The 19,490-nt window shown below is 46.1% G+C and overlaps 1 protein-coding gene across 1 annotated transcript in view; it reads right to left on the minus strand.

Annotated features, from left to right (window-relative positions):
- The window catches only part of plcb1l (phospholipase C beta 1-like), a 46,300-nt gene extending 28,081 nt beyond the window's left edge, over positions 1–18,219 (minus strand). Inside the window, exons 1-3 of the mRNA XM_086099855.1 lie at positions 17,934–18,219; positions 14,431–14,508; positions 5,727–5,795 (exon numbers count right to left, since the gene is read on the minus strand). Of these exons, the coding sequence (XP_085955981.1) occupies positions 5,727–5,795; positions 14,431–14,508; positions 17,934–18,032 (246 nt within the window). The 5' untranslated portion in view covers positions 18,033–18,219. The remainder of the gene's footprint in view (positions 1–5,726; positions 5,796–14,430; positions 14,509–17,933) is intronic.
- Between the last annotated feature and the right edge of the window lie 1,271 nt (positions 18,220–19,490).

Genomic DNA, 19,490 nt, shown 5'->3' on the forward strand with positions numbered 1-19,490 from the left:
AAGGTGTGCCAAAAAGGAGGACTGTCAGTTTAAACAAACCTTGGGATGTGCTGCTGGTGGGGGTGGGGGGCGGGGGGGGGGGGGCGATCAATGATCCTTGACGGCTCATTGATGGCAGAAAACGACCCAAAGAGACCTTGGCTTCCGATCAGCTTTTTATGCTCGTGTGCTGAGAACGATGATGATTCAACCAACAGACTGAATGAGAATGAGAGACTGGTTGAGAATCAAAATGATCGACAGAAGATGGAGAGCGTGACTGACCGACGAATCAAGAAACTGAGAGCCAGAATGACCAACAGACAGACTGAATGAGACAGACAGCCAGACCTTTTAAACAATCACAGGCCACTTCACTCGGTACACCCAAGGGCCCAATAAAAGCGAGGCGTAAAAAGTTATTTGAAAAGTAGTCCTAAAAGAAAAAGAAAAAGGACGAAACATCTGCCGGTTTTATTGACTACTTTTGAGGAGATAAAGTGTGTTTTCAAAACACAACATTGCCACTCCATTCCCCTCCTAAAAAAAACTAAAGAATGCGGACGGGGTCAAGGTGGCTAAAAAAGTGTCTTCATATAACACACACAAGTGCTAACACACACACACACACACACACACACACACACACACACACACAGTTTCCACTGAAAATGATCATGGAGCTGGCTTGCGATGTTTCACTCTCGCCTCACCTCTGTGATTAATGGGTGGCTGGTGTGACCGTGGCGGCGATTAATAATCATAAAAAAAAAATAAAATCCTGAAGAGCTGAGCCATCATTTGATCCACCCACCACAAACGCTTGTCCCTTACAAAAAAAAAAGATGGCTGATAACAAGGCGGCTAGGGAGATATTGATCGGGGCCCAATTAAAATGCGGCCGATTGGTAGAGGAAAGAAAGAAAGTTCATCGCTGCGAGTGAGAATCACCTCTGAAGGGACGACTATTAGCGCCGCGCCTTTAACGCTGCCACCGTTTAAATGACTCACACTTTTCAATCAGTGCGATGAGTCACTTTAAGGCGTTTTTTTTTTTTTTTGCTGCCAATTAAAAGCAGAGCGCTTTCTCCGAGAATCGGCCAGGAAATAAGTGATGGAAAATACGGTTTTGATGTGCTTCCTATCTCAGCCGACTGCAGATGCGCCCATCATTAATCAGGCAGGAAGTTTGGATGTTGATGAAACAGAATCAAACCACGTCGCTGGTGTGTTCACTGGAGTGGCAAAAACAAGGAAAGAAAAAAAAAAGCGATATTAAATTGGGGCGCTTCAATGCAATGACAATCCGTTTAATTATCTCATCATCTCCGATTACAGCAGACGACGGAGAGGAAAAGGAGGTGTGGGGGGTTGACGGGGCCACCGTGCACAACAGAATCTTGGCCGCCCTCGTTACTTCTTGTTCTCATCTACCGGTGGTTTCCGTGGTAACAAACCCGGTGGATCGCGTACAGCCAGCGTGTGTCAAGCCCGTCGTGTAGGAAGAGCCGTTTCGCTGCCGATGCAGGTGTGATTCGTGAAACTCTTTTCCATATGAAATGAGCCGAGACCACAAAAAAAAAACAAAAAAAAAAATGGCCTGTGAATGCAGCACAAAAGGTCAAATTGGGTCAATTGACAGGATGCGGACAAGGTTCTAACTAGGCTACTGATTGTAGAAAAGGTTAGCACGTGAGGGTGATGCAATGGCTCCAGTAAATAGACACCGGCACAGATGTTGGTCCAGATTATTGAGGTTGGGGAGTTTCTTCTAACTCAGAGGAACAAAGGCTTATGAAGACAGACAGCCCCGAGTAATACGCTGACTTTCAAGCCACTGTATTTGTTGTTCAGCTTGTCCCGGACACTTCTTGCGTATTGGATCATCTCCAAGGTCAACATTTGCTGTGTTTAACAAAATGTCACATGGGATTTCATCGGCGCGAGTTTAGACGCTGATAGTCCCCGAGGCCGGCGCTCATGTTCAATTTCTTTTTCGAAAACGCACGAGCGGAGTTGTTTGCAGAACTTTCTAACCTTCTGTCGGCAAAGCTACACTTGCCCTTTTGTGAACCGGACATCGATCTTGAGAGCTGTTTGTGTATTGTCTGAGTTTAATACGGCGCGCGGTGTATTTACATTGTGCATTTTACAGCGCCGAGACGAATCAATCGTCAAATTGTTCATGAGGGCTTAATGCGGCTTATGTGTTTGGAAAAGCAATATCCTTCTCTTCTCTTCCTTCGGAATACAAGCTAAGATACTCAGGAAGTTCAAAAGACAAAGTAACGGTCTGTTAGCGGCATTCCGATTGGGGGGGCTGGAACAGGTGCACCATTGTAATCTCTTTTTCTTTTTCACAGAGGGAGTAATCTGTGTCGGTCACTCCGCTCTCCATTTCATGTTGTTTGGCGGATCAGCGAGTGTCAGAGCCAGCTAGCTAGCGTCCCCTTCGATTTCTCACCAGGCGTTAATGGCACAGAGGGGGAATTAATCGGAGACATTGATCGAAGAAGAAAGCCAAAGCCAAGCCGGTCAATCAGGCTAACCTTTTACCCGCCACTTCTATTCGTTGGCCTCTTTCCCGCCGCAGAGCGAGAGGTGGCGGATTCTTTTATGGAAATCAATAATCCATGGAATCTTTTAATGGAATCGGCTCAGACGGGGGGTACGAGTAGCTCAGTCTGAAAGGTTGAGGTCATTGGAGTTCAACCGCCAATGAGCATGATGAAAAATACACCCAGGTGATAAGTGGGCGTGTTTTATTTCGGGTTAGCTCTGTGAGACATTTTCATGGTCAGATGCTCATATTACCAAACTAACGGGACGCACACTGAAAACGAACTACAATTCGGAGGAACGCAACGTAAAAGATTCAACCGAGTACACGGAGCACCATCGCCGCCAGACGGCTTTAATGATTTGGCGCTAATCCCGTCGTCCTTGCACTCACGGACTGTGAGCCCCGTTTAACGACGGCTACCGACGCATACCGAGAATAGCAGCATGACATCGTCACAATATCATCTTTCTCCACACACACACACACACACACACACACCATGAGGCAGCTGCAGTGGGATACATGCGGTGCAACACGGAATCTCGCTTACTGTATGCCGCTGGTTGCGAAAGTGGGTTTTGGCTTCACTGTGCGACCAATAGCATGACATAAGGAGAAAATAATAGCAGAGCTGAAAGTAGCCCATCAAGGGCTTTCATACTCGATATGAGTTAATGGGTTTTGTTTGTTGACATTGCTTCAAGTGTCGAGCAAAAACAAAAAAAACACTTTGCAGCGCAGTGAACATTGCAAAGTGACAAGCTAGCGTTGTGCTCGCTAGCACCGCAGCTCTTCTCATTCCACTGATGCCTAACACCAGCGATGATGACGATGATAGCGTTAGCCACACCGTGTCCATTCTCGCGGCTATAATTTGTTTCTGTGGGCTATACCCAGTTGAGCGCCTGCTGGTCTTTACCCGGATCCTGTTACAAGGCCACGGACACACAAGCTGAGCCGCATTTAGCAGCAGTCTACTGGGGTGAGCTGCGAGCTGGCAGTGCCGGGGAAGCCATTCGGGGCAGACATTTAACTTCAACACATCTCGTTGGAAATAGTAAATCTGAGAAGGGGTGTGGGGAGTTGAATCCTAATGAGGTCCCATGGAAACTGTTAAGTAAGGGACGGGAAGTTTAAATGCCTTGCTGTCAGCGGTCTTGCCTCACCACATGATTGACACGGCGACAAATTTGTTCAAAAAGGTATGACATGAATGGGAATATCAGTCCAGCGTGAAGAAAAAAAAATAGCACAATACTAACAATAACAAATGGTATTTATACTTTTAAAAACAGAATAATTTGCATGCTTCAAATTGTTATTGTTGCATTTGTTGGTATCAATTGTTCCCTAAAAACAACAACAAAAAACGGACACGATATCTTACACTTTCCACCCGTTCATTTCCTAGACTGCTTATGCTGAAGCGGATGATATTTATTTTCATTTTATTCATTGTATACATTAAATGCCAAAAAAGTGGTACTGTGATGCTTTACAGTAGTCGTGGAGGTTTTGATCATCATAAACTAAGCGGAGCGGCGGAAACGAAGCTTTTGGAGAACTTGGCCACAAAGGCGAGGTCCAAAATGAAAATGAAAGCGCGCGGCGTCGTCGTCACCGCAGCGGGAACATTCTGTGACGGCCACAAAAGCACTAAAAATAACCACAGACAGTCGGGGAAATGAAGAAAAGAAGACAACGCGTCCCTCCGCTTGTCTGTGGTTGACTCGGAGATCCACCCTGTCGTACAAAGCGTTGCTCTGACAAGCCCCCAATCTAATCAGTGTGAATGACGGCCGGGTGGGTGCATGCTAATTAGTGCCAGTAAGGACACAGTCGCGCTACTTGAACACACACGGAGCGACACGTGCAAAAAGAGCATCCAACAACACTCATCAATGCGCCTCCATCAGGCTCGGGAGAGTGAGTCACGTACGAGCAGCGACCGCTCACAGGTGGGGTGGCGCGAAGACGCCGGCGGGTCGGCCACGCGTTTGATGGCGAGACAATGAGCCACGTTATTTTTATGTAAAAAGGAAAAAAAAGCAAAGCAGGTGGAGCAGGGAAATGAAATCATAACCGGCGAGACGCAGCTACGTCTAATGACACGCTGCCTGTGGAGCGTGACTTCGCCTGACTGCGGGTGCAAAGCTGTACGCTGCCATGTTGGTTTGGGGCAATTTGGCCGCCGCGGAAACCCACATAGAAACAGGGGAATAAATAAATGAAGATGGATGAAGGCTGTCTCTCTCTCGCTCGCTCGCTATCCTTCCTCTCGCACAGAGTGATGATACGTAGCCACTATTGATCAGCGATATTGATTTTCTTCATCTCAAGGCAGCATTTTTATAGTGGATCTGATTCAGCTCTGCAGGGTGGTGGTGACATTAAAAAAAATGGCAAGCAATTTAGTGGTGTATTTTACACCCCGCACGCCAAAAAAAACAAAACGGAAAATTCTAAAATGTATGCATGGTGTAAAAATTATGTGTCCAATATTTGAAACATTGAAGTGGTGTGGAGGTTTTATTTTCGCAATTTTTTATTTAATTTGTATTTTTTTGGGACCATTTTCGGATTTTAAAAACAGGGCCATAATCTTACACTAAAACAGTACAGTGGACTTGTTGAATTTAATTTGCATTAAGTTTATTTAAATTGTATTCATCATTGAATTGAGTAAAAAATATTGTATCGATATTTTGCAATTCTTGTATTATGATTATGTTTCATTACCTCAACTACTTTTTACTTCAAAAGGTTTTTGCTGTTGATGACAAATATTTTTGCAATTATTATCATGGTGAAAAAAATGATTCATTTCAAAATGTAACCATGCAATGCAGTGTAAAATCCACATTTTATGTAACATTACTTGGCCCATTTTTCTGAACTGAATTTTCTTTGGGGGCAGGGGGGGTTTGAATAATGACTACTCAACCCGACAGCAACGTGCTAACTACGGCACTATAGATACATCCTTCCCTGCCTCCTTCCTTTTTCTGCCGACCTCACTCATCACAACCTCAGACAGCTCGTCTCCATCTCGCGGTAATGGATTTCCGAGACGTCGGCCATCTTAGCCGTCACGTGCTCCGTTTAGAATCCCTCGCTCAAACTGAAGTGTGCTCAGTTTTTTTTTTGTCCATTACAATGAATACTGCACACGATTTGGGCTCACCTTTGGAGTTTTGGTGCATTTTCCATTGCGAGCATCTTTGATGTAGGCGATGTCCAGTAAGTCGGTCTCCTGCAGGGGAAAGAGAACATCACAGTCAGGGGTGAGCTGAATGATTCAGCGATGCATTTTACTGTGGCTCCGCGATTGTTTGCCGCATTGACTGAACGAAGGTTCAGATATTCGGCCTGATAAAATTCCAAGAACCGATTAATCGGATGATGAACTTAAATTATTATTTTTTTTTAAGTATTCAAACTTTTTTGGTCACTTAATGTCTACAACAAGAATGACTTTGACTCTTTTAGAATCTTTTCCTTTCGCAGGTGGCGATTTTAAAAACGGTTCCTATCCGAGCAACGTAGCTTGCGTGCAATTTATATTCTTCATCACATCATCTGTGCCTCGCCTCTTCTCTTGCCTCCTCTGCCTTTTTCAAAGTGCAACGGCCAGCAAAAAAAATAAATAAGTACATAAATAAAGACATACATAAATAAATAAATAAAGAACGGAAGCCCGTTAGCATACGCGGCACGTCCTCGGAAGCGAGCGGCGGCACCAGCGGGGGTCGGGAGAAACTAGAGAAATTAATGAGCGTGCTTAACCTGCGACGGCCGCGGGCAATATTGTCTGGCTGCGGATTGCCCTGATGTATCTGCAACATGCTGCTTATTCTAATGGAAAACATGACTTTCTTTTTTTTTTTTGTTCGGCAAGATCAGCAGTGGCCTGAATTTTTTGCGGGATTCATCATGGATGCATAAATATTCAATTCGCAAGTCCTAATCCACTGTTTGACTTCATATTTTAGCAAAGCTATCATGACCATACAGGCGTATGACGTGTGTCCATATATATATATATACGTATATACAGAGAGAGAGAGACAGAGAGAGAGAGAGAGAGAGAGAGAGAGAGAAAATGCGACCTCCATAGACTGCCAGTACTCATCTGGAACGAAGCTGCTCTGAACCAGAAAACAGTTGACGACACGGAAAATGACAGAAAACGCAACGAAAAGCGTATCCAAAAGGTCCCGGGGACACCGCCATTTTGTATCGTATATATATATATATATATATATATATACGATACAAAATGGCAACATATATATATATATATATATATATATATGCAGGCGCTGGAGACTCCCTAAAATAATAGAAACAGCAGGTGTCAGGAAACAGGTGGCGCTCGCACGGCGAGTCACAGTCGCTCAACTCATCCATGCGTCTGCTTGGTAAAGAACAACAGGGAGGCTCAAGTCTCGGGTGGCTGCGCGGAGAGCGCACACGTGGGAGGAGAGCGGTCGCTTCCGATGTATCCCTCCTTGTCTCTTTCGACTGGATGCCTTTGCGAAAGTCAAAAAGGATGGACGATTGATTAATTCGGACGTTACAGCCACAGATTGAATATTTCATGAGAGTCAAAGTGGTAAATGATGGCGGAGGGAAAACGGAAATGAGGGGAAGTAAAAGACCTTTGAGATAAGGTGCAGTCGCCGCCGCGTACTGAGTTGATGATCTTTGTCATATTTCACCCCTCGGCCTCCTCTCGATGACTTCCCGTTCGGCGTTTACGCCAATGCGTGACTGAGAATCGCGGGGGAAGCCATCCATGATGGATGCTGCCGATAGAGAGAACCTCGTCGTGTCTCTTATTGAGTCAATTCCGGAGATTTCCAGATATATCAACTGAAGATTTCATCTCAAGTCCACAGGATGACAGATGCGACGCAACTTGTGTTGTGAGTGGTAGCGTAGCTATCTATATCGTATGTACTGTACCTATCCTTCCACCCGCCTATCCAAGGTCTGAAGCCTCGTGACACATTCACGTAGATCACAGGTGTCAAACCCAAGGCCCGAGGGCCAAATCTGGCCCGCCACACAATTTTATGTGGCCCGCGAAAGCCAATCCAGCATGTCAACTTCCACGATGCTTCCTAAAATCTGTACCCAAATTTAAAATGATCAAATGTAATAAATGAGACTTGACTTCTTTATATGGTTTCACAGTCATAACGGCCCTCCAAGGGGAAGAGCAACTGCAATGTGGCCCGCGACGAAAATGAGTTTGACACCCCTGACGTAGATGAAGAAAGATGAATAAGCATCGAGTCAGGCTGCATCCCAAAAAAAAAAAAAAAAAGTGGCTCCTTGACAGCCGCACAGGACTTTGATAAAAAAAAAAACAAAAAAAAAACGAGAGAGAATGATGAGGGATGACAGGTCGGGCAGAAGGAGTGAACCAAGGTGTGAGAAAAGAGGCCCAAAAGTGTCTGAGGAGAGCGCTGGCGCTTGATTCTAGCTATCGGGATATCTGACACGCTCCGACAAACAGCCGAGGTGCAGATGAAAAAAAAAAAAAAAAAGGATGCAGGAGGAAACTCGGCCAGCAACTTTTTCTCTTGTCTCTCTTTGACGATGCAATCGTCAAGGGGGAACAAACATTTTGGGGTCTCCTGAAAAGCGAGGAGCAAAAATGTCCGCCCGTGCACGGCCACGTCTTTATTGCGGCGTAAACACTCAGCATCTGGTGACCGTGTTCCTCCGTGCCAATCAAATGAGCACAAATGCACAGACACACTCCGGCTCCCGCACTTGACGGATGGAGAGCGCCGAGGGGACTGCGGAAGGCGCATGAGTACACTCCCCGGTTTGACAGATAGCGGAGCGTTGCGGGGATGACAGGAGGGAAAGCAAAACTGCTCACGCCGTCCGTCCATCAAACCGCTTTGTTGCGCGTCGCCCCTCGCCGCTCTCCTGACGTCTCACCTGTCCTCTGGGCGGACATCTGTCTCTTTCACTGAGATTCAACCTCGTCTGCCGTCTTTGGATGGCGGCGAGCGTCTTGTCAAATCGGCGTGGGTGCGTGCAACGACACCAACCCGCATTCCTCCATTTTACTTGTCCTTTCGTCAGTGCTCTTTGGTCGGCTCTTTCCGTTTGAGCCTCCTTCACGGGGCCTCCTTGTGTTTTGTCGCAAAGGATCAAACAAGAGATCACCTCTCCAAGTCCTTCCAAATGCAAATGTGGACACACACGAAAGGACAACTCCACGAGGAGGCTCTCCGTAAAAGTGCTTTCAATGTACCTCCTAAGGCTTGAAGTGCCCTGCGTGGGTATCTTTGACTCTTGACTTGCATAAACTTGCACATTTTTAGTCCCGGATAAGGTACAAACAAAAACACAACTGGCATAAGGTACCTTGAGAGTCCGTTCTGGGAGCTACATTCGTGTCGATTGACATTTGTGGAATTTCGACAATCGCTTCAAGAGATTTCGTTTTCGACCCGCCGTGCCTCTTTTTTCCATTCAGACCGCAACCGCGACATCACAAGCGCAGCAACTCAACACCGAGTCCTTTGAGGATCAACGGCAGTGGCAGCCAGCAGAGCAGCCCCGCCGCCTCGCCGGCTCAGGCGGCATCCGCGGTGCCTTTTTTTGATGTCAGGACAAAACGGGGCGCCGAAAGAGAAATCCATTCATCATTCGCTCTCTGCGGGGCAAATCTAACGCGTTTAGTGTTCGGTCTTTCCGTCGGAGCATTCCCAATACGCTTACCGGTTATCGTTTTACCTGACATCCTTTCTGACAAGATCGACGGGTTCAAAGAAAAGGCGTCGAAAGCACATTGCAGCATTGAGCAAAGTGGAGGATTGTTTCGCTCAAATTTGGTTCAAGCCTCTCTCGTTTCTTTCCAGCTGTCTGAATTCGACACCTCCTTATCAGCCCCCGGTTGAAATTCAATTGAGTTCAGCAGGGGGGTGATGCGCGACTGACCCACATCTATGACACGCACCGGCCACCAAGTGGAAACCGGGTGTGGAGACGAGCGAGAGCAGCAGCCATGGTGGAAGTGTGACTGCTTTTGGGGGGGGGGGGGGGGGTAAGAAAAAAAGGGAAGTTGGAAACATCTGGCGGCACAGTGGGTTCGATTCCTACTCCGGCCTTCCTGTGTGGAGTTTGCATGTTCTCCTGTGTGGGTTTTCTCCGGGTATTCCGGTTTCCTCCCACATTCCAAAAACATGCATGGCAGGTGAATGGAGCACTCTACATTGTCCCGAGGCGTGATTGTGAGCATGAATAGTTGTGCCCTGCGATTGGCTGGCAACCGGTTCAGGGTGTCCCCCCCCCCCCCCCTGCCTGCTGCTGCCTGAAGACCCTCGTGAGGATAATGGATGGATGGATGGAAATATCCGGAGCTCAAACGCAATCATCTGCCCAATATTATGGCCTCAGACAACAAGAGTTGGGAATTTATGCGAGCGAACGCAAGCTATGCAGCCTCTTCTAACATGCTTGTAAATGATTAACAAGGTCACTCAATGGGGAGAAAAAAAAACTTGGCTATGGGTTATTATGCCTACTTACGATCCCACTCACCACTCAACATCCATCTCCTCCCGCCATGATGGAGTTAAAGACCTTTTCTACTTTCCAGTCGCCCACTCGAGCGGGTTGACGCTCGTTCGTTGATGTGCGGTAGGAAACAAAAGGAAATTGTGGCAAAGCAAAAAAAGAAGCCTTGCTAATTGCTCGGCGAACAAATGGGCCTTGAAGTGGAAGCCGCTTGCCACTGAGCACTGATTGCCATCGCTATAAATTCATTCACCAATTCTGGAAATTAACCCTACGGGGTCCACAGCATATGGAAGTTTGTCATTTCTCGCTCTTGTTATTGTGCGCCAGAATTCTGTCAAATGATTGTGGTTCTTCCTACTTTTTGTGAGCTCCAAAAAACTCATTTTTCTGAAAACTGATCGAAGCCCCTCTATTGTCCAAATGTCCCTCGCATTCAGGACTTCTAAGGAACTATTTTTCACATGTCTCTGTGGATTCAACTCACTCCAGCTTCAAACTCATTTGTGACATATCAGGAAAGCAAAAAAAAAAAAAAAGCTGACGCCCTGTAACAATGAGTTGTGAACGTCTTCGAAAGCGCATTCAGCTTTATATTAAAAAATAAATAAAAAAGTTGCCCTAAGTGGATTGCCATGGCAACCAATTTTAAATGTCACTTTCGGAGAGTGAGCCCCGTGATCAAACCTCATATTGCAAATCCAGTCCTGAAGGATTTAATGAATCCAGACCAGCTGACGTCAACAATTTCCAGAGATCGACAAGTGACAGCACACATGTAAGGGGCGTTAATTCCGAACGGTTAATCCTGTTACGACCTCAGAAGCAAGAAGATTTGCGCATCTGTACCTTACGCACAGAGCAAACGATTCTTTGTATTTTGCGTTAAAATGATCTCAGATCACCTTTACTTTAATCGGCGGGCCAGAAATGGGCCAGCATCTGCATTCTAAATACCTGCGCCCACGAGACAATGAGACACTTAATCACCCTCTTTACTCTTCTGGCAGATTTTAGCCAGGCAACCAGACGCAGCACTTTCGAACGAGCTGATGGCACTCAACACTCCTCATGAACCATGATACTTTTTTTTCCCCCCCATTGGACCCATCGTAATTATTTTCCCACAAACAAAAGAGGCTGATCCTGTTTTTCCGCTTGGGACTCGCTTGACACATCGACTTAACAATGCATCAGGTCAACATTTTTACACTCTCTAGTTTTGTGCCCTTTCAGGGATGCGCAGGCTGACTGATGGACGCGGCAAGAAAATATAAGCAGCCTTTGTCGCGGCACGAGCCGGGTGATCATAACATGACGTGACCAGCCCATAAATAACATAGATAAAAAGTTACAGTCCCCAAGCATATAAGGTCAATATCAATAAGTTCCTGGCCGCAGTATTTAAAGGCATAAACCTTAAAATTAATGTTGGAACATAAATTTCTGAACGTTCCCTCCGTTTGGTATGCGCCCTATTCGGAAGGATTAACCTCATCTGACAACAATGCAATGACTTACAGACCTCTATCGCACTTTTCCAAACGGGCCCCATAAAAATGGAGGATTTATCCGTGACATCAAATCTCCAAACTCGCATTACACGGTATGGTCCGTTGGGTTCATTCGATCGGGCTTGTACTCAAGACCGGGTGATGCCCACGTGGTTGCTACGAAGGACGCAAGGTTGCCACAAAGTCATTTCATCAGTTCCAGAGGATTTTCCTTCGAGACTTTACGGTCACTGATGTCTCGTCCAAGGGTTCTCGGGCCTTCTGCCTTGGAAGCTTTACAGACGCCTCACAGAAAGGTACAACCCAGAAGGAGGCCTAGGACACCTCAGAATTCTTCTGATGGTAAGCCAGAAAAAAGGGCCAGTTTTTTTTTCTGGTCCTATCTGTGCTTTTGTAGAACGGAAACAAAAGATTTGCATACGAAATGGAGCGTACGCGTGTTGCTTGGTGAAAATGAGGCTCCAAGAGGCAACTTGTGACTTTCCCCTCGGTGCCTCTCAAACTGGCTCTCGGTTGCAAATGATGAGAAAGGGCCACGGCGTGGCAGGCTATGACTCGGCTGAGATCACAATTCACTTTTCTTTCGATTGGCTGCGGATTTATGCTGTTGCTCCTCGCTTGTCTCGGAGCGCAGACGGAGAAAGTGGCGCAACAAGCTCGGCGATCAAGTGAAATTGCTGCGCTCGAGCGAACGCGCCGGCGTATTCTGCAGAGACTTGGATACGGGCGGCGCGGAATGGGTACATCACTCACGCTCAATACGTTGAGCGCTTATTGGAGGGGGGGGGGGGGGCGACTGACAGCGTCAACACACAGCTCCCTCATTTGAGAGCCTTTTTAACCTTTCGTTTGCTGGCTAAGGGGAGGAGGGGGGCGGGGGGGGGGGGGGGGGGTCAAAGCACAAACATCGCGTTCCAACGATATCATTCTCAGAACGAGCGGTATTCTCCGGGAAACGAGCAGCGACCGAAACAGAATGTGACATTTTGAAAAGGTGGCGTGAGAGCGGTCGCATGGCAACTCGAGCAAAAAAGGGATAGTTCATTTTACGCGCCCTGTCCACTTTCGCCGGCCTCTCAACCCCCGCCGTGGCCGACGGCGGCGCTAATTATTTTTAAACTCCAAAAAGAAGCACCTGTTCTTCGTCCGAGGTCGGCGGGCTGCGCGGGTGGCGGTGTGAGTCAGCCGCGCGTACCCTCAACGGACAAGCCGTTAAGTACACCGGGGCACTAACGATACCCTCGCGCGAGCGTGAAAATAATTGAACGGCTGTGAATACTGAGAAAATACGCTTGACTCACCGTAATTACTCAACAAGGGAAGTGCTTATATTTGATTGATAGTAAACAACAGCGCGGACACTATTAGTCCATTTACAAGGCGAGTTAAATCTGCAGACCCTCAGTCAGCGCCATTTACTGGTGAGCTGACTGCAGTTGTGTTGTAGTTCCTCAAGGAATCCCAGGAATGCTTTTACTCTGCAGGCCATTACGCCGCCAGTCCCCCCGACAGCCGCATAACACAACTGGACGTCGGGCGGCGTCGCTCCATGTTTAAGATGGCCTGCTCAACAGATGTGCCGCGAGAACACGCGGCGGGTCTATAAACACGAGGCGACGTCCGCGAAAAACCGCACGGCGAATCCAACACAACACGCATGTCCTAATAGAGCTTTGCCGGCCGGCCGGGTCACACCAGTTTTAAAGACCGGTGTCAAAAAGCCACGAGAGAGTGAATAGGAGACCACACACAAAGATACGAACACAAAGCTAACATCGGCGATGACGCCGCTGAATGAAAATCAACCTTGCAAGATATTTCCACATATTGGTCAAGACACAACGAAAAGGAGATGAAAATTTAAAAAAAAATTTTTTGCCCGTCAAAAGCATTACAAGGCGCTACACTATAATGCCTAAACTTTATATCACTGTTCAATTTTAGACATGCTCAAGCAAATTGCCTGTGACGACATGCCAGAATTTGCAAAAAAGGCACAATGAATTACAAACAAAAAAAAAAATCCAATTTGGGCTCGAGCAATGCACCCCGCCCTTGAGCAATGCACCAAACCGATCTTTTTGTTGATGTACACTCTGTTGCGTACAGCACAAGTGACCTTTAGCGCATGTAGCTGGGTGTAAACAGAGTGTAAAGCGCCTCAGGTGGGCTTGGATGAAGGTTGTTCTGTTCTCTTCACGGTCGACATCTAAAGTTACCCGCCAACGAAGGTCCTCAACTACCTTCGCGCGGGGTGCTAATACTAATTAGCGCTCAGGGGAGGTTCGGTCGCATCAGCAGTCCCGCGCACATCTCGAGATGCCCTCATGAGGGCCAAGATAAAATCAATGAAGGCTATTTCATAGCGTGGCACACACACACACACACACACACACACAGACACACACACACACAATACAAACGGCAATAGCTTGGCGAGTCCATCCTCCTCTTTCGCCAGTGAGTTTTTACAGACTGTGCTGACAATCCAAGAGCGAGTTTGGAGACTTTGGAGAGGAACAATAGACAACGCTTGCATCTCACGGGTGTCGGGTTAATGCCTGAATCAAATATTTGAATTCAAATGTGAGGGAAATGTCCGAGCTTTGTTCTGTACAACAGTTAGTCCGTTACCTCTCTCAGGTGTAAATGCTTTAACTGGCAACCTTTTCACAGGCAGGTTTTCCGCTTTGGGGATTATGTCTACATTGTGTTTGCACTTTAAGTTTGCTTGCACCCTCGGTGCTGCAGGGAAGAAAAACAAGCCAGACACTCCGACTTACAAATATCTCGCAAAAATAGTACAGTGGTGTAGCAGGAAAGCCTTACCTTGCTTTGGTCAGTCCAGTAGAGGAAGTAGCCTTTGGGGTCAACGGTTACCGTCACGGGGCTCACAGTGGTGGAGTCCTAGAAGAAAAGACAAGCAATTGAGCTGAAGCGGATCGAAGCGCGTGTACAGCTGCTGAGAAGGATTCCGAATAGGCTCCACAACCACTCGTGGGTCCACAAGAGCAATTAATAGACTTTAGATTTTATTATCAGCAGAACTAGAGAGCCCCCAAAATTTAATTTGGCTTCAAGTCCTGTGGAGGTGTGTGCCTGCTCTGCTGGCATTATTCTATTTTTTTTTTCTTCACCTCAGTTGACTTCAAGCCTTGTGCAAACACACAGTTCTGACCCTCAGGTGTGCTGGATATTATTGGACACATTTATATTTAAAAAAAAAAAAAAAAAGACTCACAGAACAAGTTTAGCGAGGGCAACGCTGCATTTTTGAGGAAAATGTTCAAAGTAAAAAAAAAGCTTCTAACAAGGTCTCTATCACAGCATTTGCCGATAACACTAATTGCCGGCATCTGTTCTGCGTCGCAATCGGGTGAGACCCCATCTGGTGCTGGGGGGTGAGGGGGGGCATCAAAGGCTTTGACATTAAAAGGGTCGGAGGACACGATATTCCATTAGCTTTCTAGCTCAAACCTCAGTAAGACGATGTGGTGGAGTTGCGGCGCTATGGCAACCCTCCGGCTTGCCGATTACGACACAGCAACGGAGGCGATGACGGGAATGGCTGAGTCGCATGACTGCACAATCTTGACAGACGAGAGACAGAAGTCGACAACAATGCGGCATACGTGTGTCCTCAAGCATTGGCAGCCAATACAATTTTCCTCAACCAAATGTCTATGTAGGTTATGTTTTTAATACTACGGTCACACGGATCCATCGTTATTATGAATCTTGTTCTGGTGTACCGAGTGTGGTGGATTGTCATTGCTATTTGTTGGCTCGTAGGCGCACATAAAGGCCATGCTAAAATAGATTCATGGGCAGTTCTCATATGGCGGCGGTAAGGGTGCTGTGGCGTATCTACTAAACTGCAGAGAGTATAGGCCCTGATTGATTTGTTTGGTTCAGTTCATAAAAATATCAATTCAAAATATTTTGAATGGATTAATTTCACTCACACGCGCTCAGTATATTCTAATATTAGCAATCACCTTTGGCGGCAGTTCTAAATGGGCATATTGACGTCCTTTATTCGCCCAGCATTACAGAAGACTGCACGACACAAGCACGGATTATATATATAATATAAGGAAAAGATGTTGTGAGTGAGCCAACATCATCTGCACGCCAACATCTCTCACTCATCTCGAAGACGACTCGTTTTTGGATGCCTGCCTGTGCTCCACTCTCACTTAAACGAAGACCCACTGCTGCTCGATGGCAGCGCTATGAATGAAATGTTCAAATCCCCCGCGACACGGAACCATGAAAATGTTGGGAAAACAAATGGTGTGCATTACCGGGGACAAAATGTAAAATTAAGTAAGTCTTTTGTTTTTAGGGAAGAGCAAATCTTTTTTCTTTTTTTTTTATGTTCACCTGGCAGCTACAATGGAACCTTGAGATACGAGTTCTATTCGTTGGGTGACCACGCTCACAACTCAAAGTGTCAATTCGCATCACATCACTGGCCATTGGGCTGCGGTACAAGACGGACAGATCTACGCACGGTACATGGAGACCATCTCAGCTCCTCAGCACACCATGAATATTACTTGCTCTTTGCAGAAGATAAAGAAAATGTTCTTTCAGGCAAGGTTATATGGCTCTTTTAAATACACAAAGTGTAATTCTCTTTCTTTTGTGTTTAATTTGACAGCACACGTCAAGAGGGAGTCACCATACAGTGCTGGTCTCTCACGTTTACACGAGCGAGCCAAAGCAAAAGCGTCTAAAAAATCTCGTAACTCGAGTTCCTCGCATCTCAATGCACAACTGCCTATGGGGGGAGCACAGGAACAAAACTGGATGAGCTGCAATGATCTGCCTGTACAATTTCCTGTTAAGAGACGTTCAAGAGTTGCATCTGAAACCACAAAAGCACCAAATTTGATTTATCTCCCGGGAGCTTCAGCATTGTGTTTGTCTGTCCATCTGTCTGCTTGTCTCTGGGTTCTTTCCATAAAGCCACACAAGCGAGTGGAAAGAGGAAGGAAGAAGTGTCTGGGAAATTAAACAAGAGAAGGTATCTGAGCTCATCTTTCCCAGAGTGTTGTATTTTTACAGGGAAAAGAATGAAGAGGACATTTTGTACTGGGGAAAAGGCCCACCGCCACAAACGCTCAGTACACAAGCATTTCAGGGGTCGGGGAAACACCTCATGGACTTCTAAAAACAAATCATTCTTGAGAGACCAAAATAAAACGACAATCAAGCGCCTCATTTGTTCCACTCGGAGAAAATAATGTAATTATCTTTAGGATAACCATGGTGCCACCAAGTTCGGTTTACATTGTTGACACAGTTTTTGCGGGATCCGTATTTTCCCTTTTGATGTTTAGTCGTGACCCGCTTTTGCATACGTTAAGAACAATACAATAAATGCATGGTTCAAAAAAAAAAAGCTTTTGAAAACACATATATCATGTACAGCAATACATATTGTATTCTTGTCCCGTAACTCCTCAAAACCACTTTGTCTTCTATGACCACCCTGGCTTGACTGTCACATGCCACGCGTCTCTGCTCGGTAATTGCTGCAGTTGAGAACTGTAAAGAACATGCATTCGATTGAACTACTCGGGGGGGGGGGGCGTAAAACAGCAGATTGCTGATTTTAAGGTCCTGAAAAACATCACAGTGCATGAGTCACTTCAGTGGACATACTGGAAATTGGGCATTATAATTAAAGAATGTCATATCCTGGACATCCTTGGTTTGAATGAGGTACCATTCAAATAAAAATAGCAAGAACGAAATAGCAGTGTGGTGACTATGGTACAACACAGAGATTTCATCAAGTGGAAGAAGCTGCTTGCTGCTGTCTACTTGGCTGTGGGCAACATGCAGCAGCAGCCATGCACGGTATATGGCTATTTGCTGGACAGAGCTACTACTCCACTGTGGATTCTTTTGACAGGACACTCAGATGGCAGCATGCAATCAATTTTAATCAAGGTCATTTGTCTGAAGCCCAACACAGGCAACAATAACAAAGGGAGGGTGTGGGGGGGGGGGGGGGGCTCAGAGAGTGAGGAGGTTAAGGGGCTATGATGATGATAATTATGATGACGATTAGTCAACTCAAGTCATGTCACAGAAATTGATTCAAGTTTAATTTCAATAACACCATCATGCACGCGTGCCTACTATACTAAATGGCGTGTAAACAAAGCACGCGCGCGCTCAACACACTGTCACCTCCATCCATCATCCGCCCGAGCACATTGTGTCATAATATTTGTGCAATAATAGTAATAACAACAACAAAGCATATCGTTGCATGCACAAACATAAGGAGAGTACAATTTCTGCCGGTGACTCACATCGTCCCATTTCATGAATTTGTTGCCCCGTCTGAGGCTCTCGGGCACGGACACTGGCTTGAGCTGCAGCGCGTGGACTCCTGGCTGAGCCCCTGCCATCGAGTCCACCACGCGTGTGGAGGGAGGAAAAAAAAGTCAGCAGTATTTCTCCTCCTTGTTCCTTTAGAGACCCCCCGCCCCCTAAAAAATACCTCTTTTTTTTAAATTATTATTTCTTTCCACAGACACCCACAACACTGTCGGTGCCAGTGCGCCGCACATTGACGGCAGGTTTGTGTGTGTGAGGGGGCGGGATAGTGGACACGAGAGAGCTTCACAGTCTGAATGATTTGGAAAAACTGGAGTAGGCAGAGAGAGAGAGAGAGAGAGAGAGAGAGAGAGAGAGAGAGAGAGAGAGAGAGAGGATTGAAGGTGATCTGGCGCCCCCGTGCGTCCAAGGTAATAAGAAGCCACCTGGTACCTTGACATACGAGTTTAATTTGCGCTGTGACCAGACAAAGAACTTAAAGTACTCGGACCTCAAATTGTCTTTCCTCATGGAAATTAATGGAGACGGAATTAATCTATTGCAGCCTCCCGCCCAAAAGTGTTTTTATAATTAAAACAGCACTGTCTAATATTCACTTTAAAATGAATGATAAATAATATGGCAATGACATAATTAAAAAGAAAACACATTTATGTAGTATCATTCATTAATAATTGATTCATGTAACCAACTTGTATCACCTATTGGGGTGTCTGCCTTGGGCCAGAATAATACAATCATGCAAACACAAACAAACAAGAGTCTCAAAATAGTTTTAAGTGGCTCACTGCACTGCAATAACATTCTTGTATCACAAAAGGATAAAGAATATATGCCAGTTTGAATTGGGATATTATCTTTCTTCAAATGTCCGTTGCCTAAAGTGTCGAAACTCAGAGCAGACGGCATCCACAGCAACCCCCCTGATGAGCTAAAAAGTTCTCCGAGTGCAAAAATGTATTTCGCCGGGCAATACACCAGACGCATGTCACCCAGAAAAATCTTCCACTCTACACAATCCTGCATTCCGATTGGTGAGCAGAAACCAATTCCAGGACAGCAGGACGTCGCAAAAAAAAAAAACCAACAACCCAAAAACACTGACACGTCTGTGACAGGTTGTCAATGAAATAAGTCCAGTAAACAACTGACGGCCTCACTTGACTTTCGGCCTTTTTATTTTCCTTCCCCTCGACTACACTTGAAAAAAACTCCAGTGAGTCACAGGAGTCGAAAGTGCGCCAGAAGGTCTTTAACTTTGCTGCTTAAATTAAACATGAGCCACCACCGTTGTGGCCGCCAGAATATTCTCCATCATTTCTCAAAAAAAAAAACAGATGAATGGGAAAGGACTCGGGCAAGCTGTCAAATTCATAGTGACAGGTTTCAACTTTGGTTCCTGATGGAGTCTGACGGCATTTTGAAAATGGGCTTTGTATTCAAAGGGCCTCCAGATGACTCACACGCTTATTAGGGTTGAGAATACGCCGGGTAGAGGACACGGTGCTGTTTTTACACCAATGAGTCAC

The sequence above is a fragment of the Hippocampus guttulatus genome, chromosome 20 (assembly GCF_054856545.1).
Source record: "Hippocampus guttulatus isolate MCC_2025c chromosome 20, RoL_Hgut_1.0, whole genome shotgun sequence".
Classification (NCBI taxonomy): domain Eukaryota; kingdom Metazoa; phylum Chordata; class Actinopteri; order Syngnathiformes; family Syngnathidae; genus Hippocampus; species Hippocampus guttulatus.